This window comes from Molothrus aeneus, chromosome 7, assembly GCF_037042795.1.
Source record: "Molothrus aeneus isolate 106 chromosome 7, BPBGC_Maene_1.0, whole genome shotgun sequence".
Taxonomy (NCBI): Eukaryota; Metazoa; Chordata; class Aves; order Passeriformes; family Icteridae; genus Molothrus; species Molothrus aeneus.
In genome coordinates this window covers 20605447-20623973 of record NC_089652.1, presented here as the reverse complement: position 1 = coordinate 20623973, position 18527 = coordinate 20605447, and the positions used below count along the sequence as shown (strand labels likewise).

General features: G+C 37.9%; 2 protein-coding genes across 8 annotated transcripts in view; both read left to right on the top strand.

Moving 5' to 3' along the window:
* The window catches only part of SCN2A (sodium voltage-gated channel alpha subunit 2), a 73507-nt gene extending 61649 nt beyond the window's left edge, over nucleotides 1-11858 (top strand). For all 6 annotated transcript variants that reach the window (XM_066553929.1, XM_066553925.1, XM_066553930.1 and 3 more), the window contains 6 exons: nucleotides 4469-4750; nucleotides 5297-5350; nucleotides 6123-6260; nucleotides 6874-6978; nucleotides 7142-7412; nucleotides 8528-11858. In XM_066553929.1, coding sequence (XP_066410026.1) covers nucleotides 4469-4750; nucleotides 5297-5350; nucleotides 6123-6260; nucleotides 6874-6978; nucleotides 7142-7412; nucleotides 8528-9723 — 2046 coding nt within the window. In that variant the 3' untranslated portion in view covers nucleotides 9724-11858. The remainder of the gene's footprint in view (nucleotides 1-4468; nucleotides 4751-5296; nucleotides 5351-6122; nucleotides 6261-6873; nucleotides 6979-7141; nucleotides 7413-8527) is intronic.
* Nucleotides 11859-13380: 1522 nt separating this feature from the next.
* CSRNP3 (cysteine and serine rich nuclear protein 3) overlaps nucleotides 13381-18527 on the top strand; it is a 97859-nt gene continuing 92712 nt past the window's right edge. For both annotated transcript variants that reach the window (XM_066553932.1, XM_066553934.1), the window contains exon 1: nucleotides 13381-13616. The gene's annotated coding sequence lies outside the window, so the exon portion shown is untranslated. The remainder of the gene's footprint in view (nucleotides 13617-18527) is intronic.

Below are 18527 nucleotides of genomic sequence, written 5' to 3'. Positions count from 1 at the left end.
ATCCTTGGCCTTTCCCCATTTTCATACTTTCATGGAGGGCCCAAGGATTTATCAACTGCATGGATCTATGCAATATTACTGAATTTATCCTATACAAACACATCCTGCTATAGTCAGAACAGTTTAAAAAAGTTCCAGTACTTCCTCTTAAAAGTGTATGCACATACATCCATGTATGCATGCACATGTGTATTTTGTACCAGTTTAGACTATCATACATAGTCTATATCTTTTAACATAGTATTCTGTATATATAAATTGGGAATGTCTTTTAGAAATAGAAGTTTTAGAATTAATTTGTATGTTAATAAGTAAATTAGCACTATTAAAATACCTTCTCTCTTTCATATTAGAACGATTGCATTCTATTTAAGAAAACTTTTCTAGCATATCAGAGGTGGAGCTGGTTTCATGATTTCTGGTTGCTTACTGCTTTCTGTATTGATTGTAAAATGTTGATTATAATCTATAGAGCACTAAGCAGCCTGAAAACATATTAGACTTTTGCTGGTGTATTTGAGAAGTTACTGTCCCCAGCTGTTTGTTATCACTCTATCAGTTACCACAGCTAAGGCCCTCAGCTGCCCAAGAGGGCATGTTCAGTCTGTTTCAGTGCAAAGTCAAAGTGGTCAGTTTAAATCATTTCTTTAGTGTCCTGAAATGGACAAAGACCTGATGTACTCAGCCATGACTCTAAAGCTCTAGAAATGTTTCTCTCAAGGGTAGTAGTGAACAACCAGACATGGTAGATATTTCTCGCTCCAGCCACAGGAAGGTGTCTGGCTTGCACCTTCAGGGTCCATCTGTCTCTCTTGGACATACTGCCATAGTAGGCATCAGCAGATGCACCTGAACTGGAACCCTCCCACCATAATCAAAGGGGATCCTTGTGTGAGCTCCCTCCTGCGATCACTATTCTTTGCCACCCCAGGTGATAAGCTGATTAGCTAATTTGCAAATCAACTACAAACTGGAGAGCTTCTGAAGAAAATGTCATGCTCTCTGTGTGTGGAAAGTAAGAGAAGAGACTTCAGTGAAAAAGGAAATGGGCTTTGATGAAATGTTATGAATTCAAACAGGAAATAGCATTTCTTTGCCTCCAAAAATTTTTTTGACTTTTACTAAAGCAAATTTGAAAATTTGGGATGTTTCTATCAGAGGTAAGACCTGTCTAAAGCATCAGTATTATCTCACTAAAATAATATTAGCTGTTGGGGTTTCTTTTATGACAATGATTACCAAAACAAAAAACTCAAAATAAAAATATTTCAAATTTTATATAGAATTGCTTAAGTGGCAATTCATTGTTGCAAGGAAAAACCCAATAACCTTGTCATGAAGGTTTAAGGATAATTGTCAATCGCATGACTTCCATGTTGGTGTAAACTTTATCTACACATTTGATCCTGATCTGCCAACTGTATCTCTTTGTACATTGCCAGATGAGGAGAAGATTTATGGGTTTAGCAAAAAATGCAATAAAAAGTAGTAGATTAAGTTAGATCACTTAAGATTAGAAATATGACCTATAACTTCATTAGTTAGGCAGTTAACCATTGAAATATTCCAATGGATGTACTGAATTTTGCCTTATTTAAAGTAATTAATTCCAAGTTTAGTGTCTTTAAAGATACAGTAGCTCAAGTTGATGGAGAGATTGATATAAGACTATTTTAAGGTCTGATACATGGAAATTCAATATGTCTGTTCATAACATAATCATTCCATTGGTATTTATCATGTATGAAACTGAAAATATGACAATACAGTACAATGCATATATTTGCATAGACACTTAAATTGCTTCCATTGAGCACTTTCCATATACAAGCAGGAAATTCTGTTCAGTACATGTACAGTTTTTAACACACTGTACGATTCTCTAGGATTTCAACTTGTGCCCATACAAACTAGTAATTAAAAGAAAAAAATTGCTCCTATGAAAAAAATTAATTTTTTTCCCTGCATCTTCCCACCACTGGTATTGCTATGAAAGTTATACTTTAATTTGCACTTGGTACTTCATTAAAATAGCCTGTGGGAATATAATTAGTTTGTCCATGCTCTGTCCCAAGCAGTATCACTCACTTCTATATGGTGCTAGGCACTAATACCTTTTTCTTTCAACTAGAAAACAAGGGGTTTGATGTCTTTCTTATGCTTCCCCTGCTTTCATTTGGTGTCAGGCCTAGCCTCTTTTTCTCACAGACTTACTACTGGTGGAAGCTGGAAGGTGTTGGGATCAGTGTTTCCAGTGATGCTCAATGTATGTTTTGAGTGTCTTCAAATGATTCGTATCACAAGCTGGTTCTCTGTAGCTTCAGGACTCAGACTAATACCAGAGAAAGTAGGTCAGCTGTAGAAATCCAGCAATTAAAGAAAGAACATGACTGGACCTGCAGCTGCAGCACAAAGAGGAACAGAATTCTTGGGTGTACTGAGACTGAAAGCTCGAGGACAAATATTTTCACTTCATTAACTATCCCTTTATATCTCAAAAATTGTTCCTGATGGATGATATCATTACATTTAAGAAATCTACTAATATTTTTAACTAAAAGAATTGAGATAACTTTCAATTAAAAAAAACCTAATATATTTGGAAAATATTCCCAAATTGGGAAAAAATGACCTTGCCATTTATTATTCCAGTGAAATTGTTGTAAAAATAAGTGAGTACATGGTTTTCTGATTTAAACTAATTCAGCATAGTTATTAGACTGTTCATTTTTCTTAGGTCAAACAATATCTACAGTCATGTGGTTCACAGTGCTGAGTACAAGCTTGTCAACATAAAAGTGCAATGTTGAAATAGACAGAAGAGATTTATCCATCAGTTAGGGAATCCTCTCAACCCAGATGCTGAATTATAAAATTCTATATTACTTTTCCTTGTTAATTTACAACAGTTATTGCAAAGGAGATTTTTAGTATGATTAAGAAAATATTCTGATTTGTTTTAAATTTCCACACTAGATATAAAGACCTATTAAAATATTTGATTTACAATAAGTAGGAAAAAGGTACAAACAAACAAAAAAGCCTGGAATATTCAGACTTCATGCACCATTCTGTGCTTTTATAAAGTGATGGAGTAATTTACATTGAAAGTAATTTACATTTGATCCAGTTCCTAAATTTAAGGAATAAAATTAATTCCCTGAAGTCCTATAGGCTCTCAAATGTTGTCCAAAGTATGTATCACGTGTGTAGTACATGTGATGATGCTTCATCACCTATCTAATATTCAAAAGGTTTATTTTCTGTTCTGTAAGAGGGCAAGGAATGAAAGCCTATCTACCTGGATCTCTAATTTTATAATTAATTGATTCTAGGGATGGTATTGGTTGCAGATATAACTGTAATGCCAAAATACTTCATAGAACTTCATTACATATTTGTATTTCAAACAGAAACAATAAGTTTATTATGCTAGAGGATCTGTCCTAGTACTTACATAATATATACTAAATGAAGTATAAAAAGCCTATCAAAGTAATAGCTAGTGTTTTGCATTAAAAAAAGAAAAAGCAAACATCTTTAAGTTTTAAGGATCTGCTTCAGTTGTTTTGGCAAAGTTGGTGGCAGTGCTCTATACTTAACCAGTTCTATATTCTTAGAGTTATTTACAGAGAGATTTAAAATAGGAATTAATTAATTTAGCATCATTGAGTCCATCATTAAATTAATAATTCTCATTCATAATGGACCTACTTTCTCCTAAATTTTATTTTCCTCTGTGTTTTATTTTCATTCTGGCATGTTTTTAATCATTGCTCATCATCACACATGAAATCATTTTCACATTTTTCTTTCCTGAAGCCTGATTTTTCCCAAAATTCAGTTGGGAATTAAATCAAATCTCTTTTTCAAGTTTTATCTGCCAGTTGCCTTAACACTATCAGCTCTGGTGTGTTCAGATACTCAGTAATTTTCCTGGTTTGAACATTTTCACTTTTTAATTCTAAACGTAAACATCCAAAAGAACATGCATACATTACTTGGTTTTATTTTTAAAAATCCTCAAAGTTAATTTCAATTAGAAATTTGCTTAGAAATAGATTTGAAGTTGCTTGGATTTATCCAGGAAACATGTAGTATTAAAAATTTGGTTTGTTCGATTCAATCAGTGATTATAATTATTATGGTTTTGCAGATATACATTAAGTAAATATTCTAAAAAGCACTGATAAATACTTACTTTTCCTCTTTTTTTTTAAAGTTTATTTTAATGGTTCTTATTTTACCCATCCTTTAAAGCTCCCATTTGCTACTATTTGTATTTTTCCTTCTAATTAAGTTTGGCATTTTATCTTTTCTCTATACTGCTTTTCTGACTTGTTACTCTCAACAATTGAGTTGTAACATAGATATTAGAATTATAATTGCATGTTACATGTGAAGCATTTGTAAGATCCTGGTGCCTGTGTTCTTACAGTGTCTCTCTTCGGTTTCATTTGTACTCCAGGTTGTGGTGAATGCACTGTTAGGAGCAATTCCATCTATTATGAATGTGCTTCTTGTTTGCCTTATATTCTGGCTGATATTTAGTATCATGGGAGTAAATCTATTTGCTGGAAAGTTTTACTACTGTGTTAACACTACAACTGATGAGAGGTTTGATATCAGCCAAATTAACAACTTTAGTCAGTGTGAGGAGCTCATACAAAACAACGAAACTGCCCGCTGGAAGAATGTGAAGGTCAACTTTGACAATGTAGGCCTTGGTTACCTTTCTCTGCTCCAAGTGGTAAGTCACCTGCCCTTAATTTCTGTTTATCTTTCTGTATCTCTGTTGTTTACCTGCAACAGTAAAAAGTTTTTTACTTCTTTTTTTTTAATTTAGAAATTTTGTTTCTCAATTCTTGGTTTGAATTATGAAGTGTGAGATAAGTCCATAACTCTACAGAAGAAGTAACACAAAGCCTAGAGGATATACTGACTATGAGAAAAAAAATGTAATTCAAACGTAATAGACTGCTGCCTTGAATCTGTATCAAGTAAACCTCTAATGCTCATGCACAGAAAAAATAACTTCTACACCAGATATTACTCATAATAGACAAAAGAGTTCTTAATGGATGCTGCCCCTCTATAGTCAGATATTAGAATTGGCTTGCAATTCCTGTACATGAATAAAACATGCAATAGAAAGCAAGAGTCAGCTATTAGGATTTCACTATGCTGGTTTTCATGATGAGTACTAAAAACACTTAGTCTTCAGCTCCTAAAAAATGCTTCTGACAAGGCATTTTCCAGGAACAGTGTGACCTAAACACCTGTGTTCTGTTTATAGGCTACATTTAAAGGATGGATGGATATCATGTACGCAGCTGTGGATTCTCGTAATGTAAGTATAGTCCCTTGACTCCATTTGTTTTGATTGTATGAGCTCCAAGATTTGAGAATGTAATTTTAACATCTTTCAGAAATTACAGTAAAAATAAAAGAACAAAGAGTTACTATAATTTTGTAGTTAAAGAAAATGGAAATCGTGGGAAAAATACAAGAAATGAGGTAAGCAGAGGAGCAGTCCTACTGTATTCCATTTTCTCTATGGTACACTTGAATCAAAATTCCCCAATCCTACAACACACCTGTAGCCATGAAATACCTTTTCCTCCTCTCATTATGCATTGAGCCATTCTTTATATTTGGAAACAGACACCATCACAGAGAGGTTTTTGGGGGATTTTTTGTAATACTGATCTTATTTATAGTTAAGACTTTCCTTGTGCTCTGCAAGCTGCCTGACTGCTTTCTTTAAGGCAGAGTGCTTATTTTTAATTAGATCTGTGCATTTTCTTACCCTTTGGCCTGCCCCTTGTTCCCTTGGTGCAAGTTTTCCTCTAGTTCTCAGTAGACAATTGAATAAACTATACTAGTAAAGCTCCATTTCTTTTTTTTTTTTTGTAAGCTGCACTCACAGCAGGAGGCCTGCTGTAGTATAGTGAAGGTGAATAGCTATACCAAGAAAATATGCTTAGTCTAAACATGGCTTGGATGCCTCTCTTCCACAATCCTGTGCAGTTTCCCAAGTGCCTGTAGCAATGAAATCTCCACAAGCAAATATTTTGTATTCATTGTTAAACTAATGTGTAGTTTCTATGCCTTTTTTGCAGGTTTTGGATCAGCCCAAGTATGAAGATAACCTGTACATGTATCTTTACTTTGTCATCTTTATCATCTTTGGATCGTTTTTTACCTTGAACCTTTTTATTGGTGTCATCATAGATAATTTCAACCAGCAGAAAAAGAAGATAAGTACTTCATTATTATTCTGAAAAGAACATTAAAATTTCTTATTTTTGGTCCACTGATGACAACTTTATTAATATTTTTTATGATAAATTAGTTAAAGTGCCGCATAGTAAATACATTAAATTATTAAAGCTTATAATTTGTCTTGATGAGGGTTAGATGGACAAATGACAATCTGTGACTCTCCATGGTTAGTGAAATACTCAATGTCATCTTTGTAAAGATGTGGATTTGAGACTGAAGCCTTAATTGACTCATAAAAAGGCTAACCACTGAAATAGCCAAATGTAGCTATAAAAACTCTTTGCTATACTACCTTCATGTCAAAAAGCTCAGCAGTATAGATTTCTGAACTTTGATAACAAACATTGTATTATCTTTATTTGTACCTTCTTTAGTCTGTGTTTTGTCAACACTGCCTGAAAAGGTATCAGTGTTCCAGCTGCTGAATTCAACACTTTCTGTAGCTTAATACTTAATATAAAAATCATAAAAGAGGATTTTTATATCTATCCTAAAATTTCCCACAGATGAGAATGTGATCATTAGTATTATTTATAAGTAATCAATAAAGATACATGATTGTAACCAGTTTTTGTCTCTTGGGTTTACTTTGGAGGTCAAGACATTTTCATGACAGAAGAACAGAAGAAATACTACAATGCAATGAAAAAATTGGGTTCAAAGAAACCACAAAAACCTATACCTCGACCAGCAGTAAGAATAAAAATATTTTCTGTTATTTTTACATCTATTCAAAAATTGGATTTTTTCTATTATGCCTTAGGCTGAAATAAGTTGTAAGCAAAAAAGAAAATGTATAAGAAAAGCCTTATTAATCTGAAATACCTTTTTTTTTCTTTTTCTTCTGCTATAACAGAACAAATTCCAAGGCATGGTCTTTGATTTTGTAACCAAACAAGCATTTGATATCAGTATCATGATACTTATCTGCCTTAACATGGTCACAATGATGGTAGAAACAGATGATCAGAGTGAAGAAATGGAAAACATTTTATATTGGATTAACCTGGTGTTTATCGTACTTTTCACTGGAGAATTTGTCCTGAAATTGATTTCACTTCGTCATTACTACTTCACTATAGGTTGGAATATTTTTGATTTTGTGGTTGTCATTCTCTCCATAGTAGGTAAGAGCAACTAATTTTTATAAAATGTCTATTTCTGTGAACATGGATATATTTTTGCCGTGTAAAATCTATTTATATTTTGGTTCAACTTTGTCACTAGAAAGTCTTATCCATAAGATAACTGAAAAGTATGGTAAGAATTTTTTAGCAAGAGGTTTCATACACTCCTACTTTTTTACTGGTCGAAATCAGATCTATATTCTGAAATCAGTAGAGATTCCTACACATGCATGAAAGGCAATTTTGATGTAAACTTACAGTGAGAGTTGCAGGTGAAAGAGTTCAGTCATCCAAAATCCAAGAGTAAAATCTGTGTGGGACTATTATGAGGGTAGGATGCCTGCACCCCAGACAGCAGGGTAAAACCCTTTGCTTACTTCAGTTTTGTTTGATCCTGAGAGGCTTTGTGCCTGAGATAGAGTGAGCAGAGCTGAAGCAGATGTGGTAACAAATAATGACTACACTAACCTTTGCTTTACCTAGAGCAGCAAACTTGAAAGAGCTTGAGTAAAAATTGTGGGTTTTTAAGTACTCCTTAATATGCAAATCAGTTTTGCTTTTTTTGTATGAAAAAAGTTATTTTTCTGCTTTGAGGCACATAATACAATGCTCAATTCTTTTATTCTTCTGTGAATCATAACAAACCTTTTTATCAGTTTGTTTATGTTTGGAATTTCTGTGTCATTAGTAATAAACCTGTGTTCATGTAATTTTATGTGTGATTAAGAAGTCACAGTTCTCCTAAAATATACATATTTTTTTGAATAACCTAACTTGATTACATGGAATTTCAATACTAATGTGCATATGATTTTTCTTCAGATTAACTGAGATTATTTTTGTTACAATTAAACAAAAGGGTATTCCTCTAATCTCAGCATTTGCTAAAATACATACACTAGTTATCAGTTTGTCCTAAAAAAGTATACCAAACACAAAGGTTTTGTAAAAAACCTGAATGGCTAATTCCTAAAAATCTGTTTAAGTATCCTAATTCCTAAAAATCTGTTTAAGTATCCTACTCTTAAAGTTCTACAATCCTTGTAGAATATATCTTTAGCAGTGGTTTTAAAATGTAATAATACTCATTACTGATTTAACTTGTTTTTTCCCAGGTATGTTTTTGGCTGAGATGATTGAGAAGTACTTTGTATCTCCCACACTATTCAGAGTCATCCGGCTTGCCAGGATCGGTCGAATCCTGCGCCTCATTAAAGGCGCTAAGGGAATCCGCACTCTGCTTTTTGCTTTGATGATGTCTCTTCCTGCTTTGTTCAACATTGGGCTGCTGCTCTTCCTGGTCATGTTCATCTATGCCATATTTGGCATGTCCAACTTTGCCTACGTCAAGAGGGAAGTTGGGATTGATGACATGTTCAACTTTGAAACGTTTGGCAACAGCATGATCTGCCTGTTCCAGATCACCACGTCCGCTGGCTGGGACGGTTTGCTCGCCCCAATTCTCAACAGTGGGGAGCCAGACTGTGACCCACATAAAGATCATCCAGGGAGCTCTGTGAAAGGTGACTGTGGCAACCCTTCTGTTGGGATTTTCTTCTTTGTCAGCTACATTATCATATCCTTTCTGGTAGTGGTGAACATGTACATTGCTGTGATTTTGGAGAACTTCAGTGTTGCTACTGAAGAAAGCGCTGAACCCTTGAGCGAGGATGACTTTGAGATGTTTTATGAGGTTTGGGAGAAGTTTGACCCCGATGCAACACAATTCATAGAGTTCAGTAAATTATCAGATTTTGCTGCTTCATTAGATCCACCTCTTCTCATAGCAAAACCCAACAAAGTCCAGCTCATTGCAATGGATCTGCCCATGGTGAGTGGTGACAGAATTCACTGCCTTGACATCTTGTTTGCTTTCACAAAGCGTGTTTTGGGGGAAAGTGGGGAGATGGACGCCCTCAGAATACAGATGGAAGATCGGTTTATGGCAGCCAATCCTTCTAAAGTCTCCTATGAACCAATTACAACCACACTGAAACGAAAGCAAGAGGAGGTGTCTGCTGTCATCATTCAGCGTGCTTACAGACGTCATCTCCTGAGGCAAAAAGTCAAAAAAGTATCATGTATATTTAGTCAGGATAAAGGTAAAGAGGAAGATGATCTGCCCATGAAAGAAGATATGATTATGGATAAACTAAATGAGAACTCCACTCCAGAAAAAACAGATATGACCCCATCCACAACCTCCCCACCTTCTTATGACAGTGTAACAAAGCCAGACAAGGATAAATATGAAAAAGACAAGTCAGAAAAAGAAGATAAAGGTAAAGACAGCAGGGAAAGTAAAAAGTAACATAGAAAGCTGTTTGTAATAAACTCTTTACAGCCTGAAAAAGTATGTATTTGTGTCAACAGGACTCCTGTAGGAGGTACATGCCAAACTGTCAGTTTTTACATATATAGATATATATATAATTATATATATATATAAGGTCAGTGCCTATAGCAAGACAGTGACCCCTCGTCATCAAACTGCAACTCTGTAAAACAGGGTAACATCTTGACAGGAGGTTGTTGTTTTTAGTACCAGCTGACACTGCTGAAGAGATGATAAAATGGCCAACCAGACTGTAGGGACCAGTTAAAAAAATAAGGTGCAAACCTATGAATCTCTGTGTTTAACATGAAACACACAGTACAAAAATTGTATCCACTGTTAGCATTTCAACAGTCACATTTGCCATATTTTTACAAAAATCAGTGTTGGTGAACCTATCATTTTTTAATTCACAGGTTGTTTACTATTATATGTGACTATTTTTGTAAATGGGTTTTATGTTGGGGAAGGGGGTATGAGGACCAGGTGTTCTACTCTCGGATTCTCTATAATGTACAAACAGAAGTGATTTGCATGAAGGCATGCTGCACTTGTAGTTCATGCATGGGAAAACATGACGTCGCACAAAGCAGCAGTCTGACTACTTCCATGTTTCAGGGTGGCTCTGTATGTTGAGGTGCTTAATAACAGTATCCGTATCTCATCCAGACAAATCTTAATGTGCCTGTAAAGTCCCATAGAGTCTACAATAATAGAACAGATGTTTTATTTTTTCATAAGTCATTTAACAGTAGTTGAACAATGTCTGTATAAAAATTTTACCGAGGGACATAGAGTCCACTTCTAAGTATTCTTCTGCGGAAAACAGTTTACCTGACCTTGGGAAATTGAGCTTACCAAAAACCCGCAAAACACAAGGATTATGAAGTTGTTCTGCTTCACCCTGCAGTATCATTTAGCCATCTTCTGCTCTCAGCAAGGTTGACATTGTATGTGTTGATTAAAAAAGTACCCTCTCTGTAAATAGTTATTTTATCCCGTGGTGCATGTTTGAGCAAACAAATAATGACATGTGCACAATATTTATTGCATCAAATATGTACCACAGTAAGTGTAATTTGCAATCTCTCAACAGCTAATATGAAGTATTCTGTACCATTATAGACAGTTTGGAAGCTATCACTGATGCATGTTTATCTTGCCTTTGCTGCTGTAATTTTACTCCTTCCACTGTTAAGAGTCTAATAGGGGAAGCCATAGCTCAGTGGTTAAGTGAAATAAATTGTTCAATTGGTCATCATTCTTTCACGACATCAAGCAATAGTTTGCAGTTATTTAAGAGCTTCTTGCTTTGCATTCTAAAATTTTAAGTGACTACTGTACAGTGCATAGTCAGACTGTACAGGATATGTTGCAAACTGCTTAATCTGTTGAAAACTACATGGATAGAATTTTCTAAGAAAATATAAATAATGTAAAAAATACCATTTTATTTTATTTTTCAGCATTTTGTACATAAAATAAGAAATGAGAATTATCTTCAGGTTGATGTTACTGTCACTTTTATTACTTTCTATCCATAGCACTTTTTAATTCAAGAACTTCACGAAATAAGAAACAAAGGAAAGAATGGGGTAGCTTTAGGTTTCTGCTTTTTTATTAGTACTGTATTTTTGCACACATTTTAATGTGAAATAAGTTTCAAACTGAGTCCAAAATGCACTTGCTTCCAAATAGATATAACTTGTAATTGAAATGTGGTGGGGAGGATTTGTTTAAGATTCTAGCACTGCCTGCATCAGAAGTTTCAAGGTAGTATTTTTATTCATGAAATCTTTACCAGTGTTTGTTTACATAGACTATTCTTATTCTTGTTGATTCATGCTGCACTAGAACTGTTCTAAATATAATATGGGATCCACAATGCTTTTTTTTTTTCCACAGGAATTAAATAGCAAACTTGTATAATTGATCACATCAGGACATTTTGTGTTTCTTACACAAGCAAAAATTCGATGTTGACTCCTCCTTTTACAAAAATATTGACTTGTGTGTCGGTGAACTGCATGCAGGAAAATGCTATTACCATAAAGAACAGTAAACCACATTACAGTTGAGCCAAAAGAATAAAGACTTCATTTTTTATTGTATTTAATTGTTTTGTGTGCATTTTTTATTTTCCCACTAAAAAATATTGAATATCAAGAGGTGCTATGAAAGTAAAATATATATAAAATGTTAGAAATAGGTTTGTGAAAAGTAAAAAAATTGAAGCTGTATGCTTTCTGAAAGATCTTAAACATCATTTCAGTTTACACTCTTGAGATTATTAATCCTATTCAGGATCCCTGGATAACATTTAAGAGCTCATGATGCTTCAATCCCTTTTTCATATCAGGTGTTCTGAGACACCTAAAAAACCAGATATTAAAGAAAGTCTCTAGCTACCAAGGCTGCAATGTATGTATCATTTCAATTATATTTTACATTTGAAGTGAAGAATTATCTTTGTGTTATAAAGAAAAAAATATTTATCTCATTATTTTCTAAGTATAATTTATTATTTTATGATAAGACATGAGAGCCAAATTTTTAGGTAGCAATCATATTTGAGTGCTATTTCTAAGAAGAATTTTTCTCTGTTTTAAATTTAAAGTAATGCCATGAAGGTTACACTGAACAAATTTAAACCACAAACTCTAATCATCATCATAGATGTGCAGATATGCACTCTTCATCAGATCCTCTGAAGAGTACTGGGAAGACCAGATGTACCCAGGAATCTGTGTGATGTGGAACTCTGAGGTCCGGGTGTGCACCCCAGGAGAAACACAAATGGAGCAGTCAGATGGTGCATGCCTTTCGTCCCTTCTCTCCACAATTTTCAACCACTGATGGTCTGTTGAGGTTGTTCACCCTAGAAACGAGTATTGCTACTCTCGTGTAGTGAGCACTTAGGCTGCAGTGTTTCTGTTGGATTTTTCACATCAGCTGTAAAAAACAATTGTCAGGGCAGGGTGTAAGATAGGGAGAGATGAGAGAACCCAAAATCCAAAATATCCACAATCCAAAGTGTGTAATTAAAGGACAAGTTTCACGCTGGTTTGGTTGGTTTTGGGGAGAGAAAAGTCTTGAAAAAATAGCAGCTACATAAATAATAAATTTGTCTGACTTAGACTGAAAATAATTAGTATGTGTCTGAGAGGGGTTTGCGCTTACCAGAAGACGAGCACAAAGTAAGAAATTATTAAATGCCTCAAACAACAAGCAGAACAACAAGCAGCTGTGGTTGTGCTTGGGTACCCCTCCCTTTGTTGTTTGTTTAGGAAACAGATCTGCAGCAGTACTGGAAACACCTGTGACAGACCCATGGGACACGGGCGATGCCCACGCGTGTCCCGCAGCATCCCGCTCGGAGCTGCCCCGGCCCCGCCCGGCTCGGCAGCGCCCGGGGCCGAGCAGCGTCCCGGGGAGGGCGGAGCGGGAGCCGCTGGGGTCACCCCGCCCCGGAGCCGGGGCAGCGCCGCTGGCCGCGCTCTCTGCTGGCGATGGAGGGCGGGGGCCCGGCGTCCCTGGCGGCGGCGGCTGCCGGAGCGGGCGCGGGCCCGGCTGGCGAGCCCGGGAGGCGCCCGGCAGCGCTGGGATCCCGGCGGCTCAGGTGAGGGCCCGCAGGCGCAGTGCGCGTCTGCCAGCGCTACGGCGGCGGCGGAGCGCGGCGCGCCCGCTGCCAGCGCAGGGGCTGGGAGATCCGGGTGAGGAGAGAGGAGGACAAACCCCGCTGGCATCTGCGCTTGGGAGTCACCCAGAGACAGCGGCTGTCCCCAGAGCGGAGGCGATCTGGATCCTCGCCCGTAAGAGCGCCTGTCTCTGCTGGCGTTTGGCACACCTGAGGTGGAAAGGGATGCGAGGTGAGGTGAGGTGGCCTGCGGCTACCTTGGGTTAGGGCTCCTGGGGTTCTGGCCGTCCCTCGGCGCTGCCGCTGGCCCAGCAGGTCCATTCCCAGCCGCGGCCCTCGGGCCGGAGCCCCTCGGGGTGGGTGGGTCTGCCCCGCTGGGCCCCGCTAGGCCGGGGGTGCAGGGCCGGGCCTGGCCTCGCTGGGCGGAGCGCACGGACCGGGCTGCGCTGGCCCCGGCATAGCGGAATAAATGGGAAACGTCTCAGGGGATTTCTGTGTAGTCTGTGGTTCTGGATAGATCTGTGATGCTGCAAGACTGTTCTTGTCCTGTGTGAGAAACTGTGTTCTATATCCACTCAACACAGCAAACTCGGGAGCGGTGATATACCTCCAGTTCAGTCTTTGTCTAAAACATCTTCTGCTCTCAGTACACAGGAAGACAAACAGTTGTGAGAAGCTAGTAGAGCCAAATAATAAACAGCTTGTTTCAGGCTGCAAAACATGCTCAGTTTCCCATGTTCGTTCACACTTAATGGGTAACTATACCCACCATATATTGCAGTGTTCTGAAGGAGGATGTTTTACTGGGGAAAGATTGCTGACAAAAGTCTGCCACAAAAGATTTCACATCCACATTTGTCACCCTTACTTTATCAGTGGGCAAATTGGAGAATGGATTTTTGCATAGTGTCTGTAGAAAAAACAAAGCTCTAAGGGATTTGTAAATTTCAGTATATTTACCCTGAAAAGTGGCAACGTAAACAAACACGCAAGGGCAAAGGTGCTGGAGTGACATACCTTAGGGTGATTCCAGAACAACTTATGTGCTTTTTAGTGTTGTCAGAGCAAAGCAGGCTAAAGTAATCTCTAAAATAGGGGTTTTAAAAATTGACTACAAGGAAAGGTCTGCCCTTTTTGTATGCCTGTTCTTATCTGTGGCTATTGTTTCAAGATGGTATATTCATGTTTATTGTTTGAAGAGTAGTTCAGGTTAACTCGGCAACATCCCTCACTAGTCACTAAAATTGTCATCATAATTTGTTTTAGAGAATGCAGTTAAGTGCAGCAAAATGAGAAAATGTGGATAGTTTGTGACTAAGCATGCTTTATTTTAAAGTGTTCTTACACTTCATAAAGCTTTTTAGGTCTACTTAGCATTTACTATGAACTAAAGAGAGCTTTCTGCAATATGTGGTAGAATTTTGGTTGAACCTTGGGAAATCTGTTTGTATTTTGAGTTAGGTAGTATATATGGAATCTAAAGTGCTTGAATGTAGACTGGTTTCTTCAGTCTGTGGGGACTACTACACTTACTTGTGTAGTAGTCCAAAAAGTGTTTGCAGCATGCACTGTTACCTTGCTATGAATTTATCTTTGTGATAGGTCTTGTGTCTAGTGTTTAGATTTTTGTCTTTGTGAGGTTGTTCTAATGACAATTTAAAGTTATTTCCTGTCTCTGTGATTGCATTGCAATGGCTGTGGAGGGAATAAGCAATAAGCAACTGCAGGAGGTTGTAATGTGTGTTACAACACACATTCACTATTGTAAATTGTTGTATTTTGGAAACAAATGGCCTTGTAGAGACGCTACAGATCGGCAGACAGCCTTGTTTGGCACTTGTCACACTGGTAGCACAGCTTGCTTCAACCACAGACAGATGTTACTGCATGGATGTACTACATCAGTCTGTTTGTTCAAAGTGAAGGGGAGGGAATGGGGCTGAGCTGGGGTTTGGTTTACTTTCTATGGGGGAATCTCCTACAGGTGGTTGATGGTGACTGATGGTTTTGGTTTAACCCCAGCTGGCAACTAAATGCTGCACAGCTGTTCACTCACTCCAGCAGCAGGATGGGGGAGACGATCAAAAGGGTAAAAGTGAGGAAAATTGTGGGTTGAGGTAAAGGCAGTTCAGTAGGTAAAGGAAAAGCTGTGCACACAAACAAAGCCAAACAAGGCATCCATCCAGCAGCTCCCATGGGCAGGCTGGTGCTCAGCCACATCCAGGACAGCCAGGGCTGCACCACACGTAAGGAGACTTGGGAACAAACACTGTCACTGCAAACACCTCCCCTTCCCCCTTCTTCCCCAGGTTTGTATGGTGAGCATGACACCCTATGGTGTGGGATATCCCTGTGCTCAGCTGGGGCAGCTGTCCTGGCTGTGTCCCCTCCCAGCTCCTTGTGCACCCCATTCTCCTCCTTGGTGGGGCTGTGTGAGGTGCAGGAAAGGCTTTGACTGTGTGTGAGCACTGCTCAGCAATGACAAAATCATCCTGGAATTACCAACACTGTGTCCAGCACAAATCCAAAACACAGCACCATACCAGCTGCTATGAAGAAATTTAACTCTCTCCAAGCCAAACCCAGCACACTAAATTAGAGAAATGTTGAGCCAGAGAATAAGAAGGTTTGAGTGCTGTAAAGGCCGTAAGCAACTCACTTGATGAGCCATTGGAAAGGTCTTAGTTGTTCATGTATTCTATGTTAGACCCACAGGAGAAATAATGACAAGGTATTCTCAAGAGATCAAAACAGCAAAAAGAACTTTATTGGCAACTTTAGAAAATCAAAGAAACTTTGAAAAGGGTTTAATGCAGCATTCAATCAACATAAAACATTTCTCAAAGCATTAACTTGGCCCATTCAACTTAGCAAACTGTAAACCAATTCAGTTTAAAGTTCTTAAAAATTCCAAGAAGAAGGAATTAGAAGAAGAAAGGAAGGCAGAAAAGATCCAGAAAAGGAGACATATCAGTACCAACTCCTGGATTCCAGTGGTACTGAGATAAAAATTCCAAGAGGAAGTAGGGTCAAGAGATCTGATTTCTTTGTGGTTGGCCTTAAATACCCCTTGGCCTTCCTGGGCCCTTCCCCCAGGTGGGACTTGTGGTCATTTGGCCGCTTAGGAGCTGGGTTAGGGGCTCCAGAGGTGGGGTGTGGAGCATTGCTTCCCCTGTGCCAGGAACTGGCAGCCACAGCAGGGCTGGGGTGCAGCAGGCTCTAGGGTGGGGGGTGTGGAGCAGGGCACCAGGGCAAGGCCTGACCTGCCCCTGTCCCCTCACACCTGCACTCCAGAGGGTCTCTGGACATCAATCTTTTCATCTCTCACAGGTATCTCTGGCAGTGAAGACATCTCCCTAAGGTGTGTATGAATTTGATAAAAATAGAACATTTGTGTTACTGGAAAAAGGATTCATCAAATAGATGCACTGTTAAGTGAAGGACTGCATCTAAAATTATCTAGAAGATTTAATATTTTTATTTTTTGCTGTTTCTAGTATGCATCATTGTACTGTATTATTCTCTTACCCCACAACCCATTTAAGGAAGCATATGTTTTTGCTAATTCTAAAAACTTGTCAAATGAATAATGCCACACTATTCTGAAAGTAAAATTTTATCTTTTAGAGGTTTTCTCACTGAACTGGTTCACTTTGTTGTAAATTGCTTGACTTTTTGAGTCCAGTTTAAATACTTTTGCAGACCTTAATAAAGATGCAGGTATCACTGCTCTCCCTCTCCTTCATCCTGTTTGCTCTATGGCTTTGACAGGTAAAAAAGAGAAGCCTGTTGCATTTCCCATTTCCCAGGCAGGGCCCTCTCCATTGGGAATGCCTTCCATTACTCTCAATAGCCTCAGTTACTTGATGATTAGTCCAAGCATTTGGCAAGACCAGCACAGTTCTGTGCCAGGGTGTGCAGGCTAGGTCAAAAAGGAGAGTGGGCATGGCCAAAATGGATATAGCTGCTCTTATCTGCCCTCCAGGGAGGGGGGTGAAGTGAAGGTAATCCAAACTAATTGGTTTTGGTGATAATACATTCTGTATAATGTGCTGTCTGATAAGCAAGTGTTGTTAGGACAGATAAAAAAGAATGTATTTCCTAATTAATGGTTCTGCAAAGCAATCTGGAGCCATGAGGCAGTCTGCAGATAAGACTTGTACCTAGTTCCCTAAGATTCTTTTTAAATTAGTCATAATGTGATACTTAAGTAGTTAAAATGTTAAAAGGTATTTTAAACATATCCGAGACTGCTTTGACATATAAAAGCAGTTTTGCAGGTAACTGTTTTGCAAAACTGTTTTCTTTGGGGCTCTCCCCAACTTCATTGTTGTGTCACAAATCAGCATATGTGACCCAAAGGTCACAGCATTTCAATGCAGTACTTACCATGTGGTGTTCTCAGGACATTTTTATCACACACATATTTGACAGGAAAATAAGTCTAGTGTCTTGATAAGATTATAATGGGGTACTGAAAGGGTTATGTTTGAAAGTATGAGTTCCATGTTATTACATGGATCCTTTGATCAGCCTGTTGGGTTTTTTTTATTCACACTTCTGCAAACTGTTTGTGTTCAAGTGGGAACTGCATGACTATGGGTTTGACACTGCTTTTTCACTTTGCTTTGAAGTGCCAACAGCCTTCTCAAAAGGCATGATGTTCTATTTTAGTAATCAAGCACTGATTTTTGTTACCTGGTGAGAATAGATACAAAGGGCAAATTGCATGTATACCCTAGAAATACTGTTTTATATCATTGCATTAGAAGTCTTCCTTTATATGCAGTATTTTTTTGTCTGTGCTTTAGTCTTTTGTCTCTTCTGTTTTTTTGAGATCTTTGTCTCTCTACATAAATTACAGTAATCTAAATCACTAATGTGCACTTTGTACCAAATATGTCTGCAAAGGACACACATGGAAGTAGGTATTTTTGTGCTGGATGTAGTAGGTATGAAATACAAATTTGCCTCATTTTGTATAGACAATGTCTATATTTTAGTGAAAATTTGCAAGATATTTGTGGAAGGAGGATTTGGAAGAAAGATTTGAGGCAGCATTTTGTTTTCAGGTTGAAAATACTCAGGCATTTTTTATACAAAACCCTGAACTGTTGGTCATTTCACAGTAGACTTGTTTCTG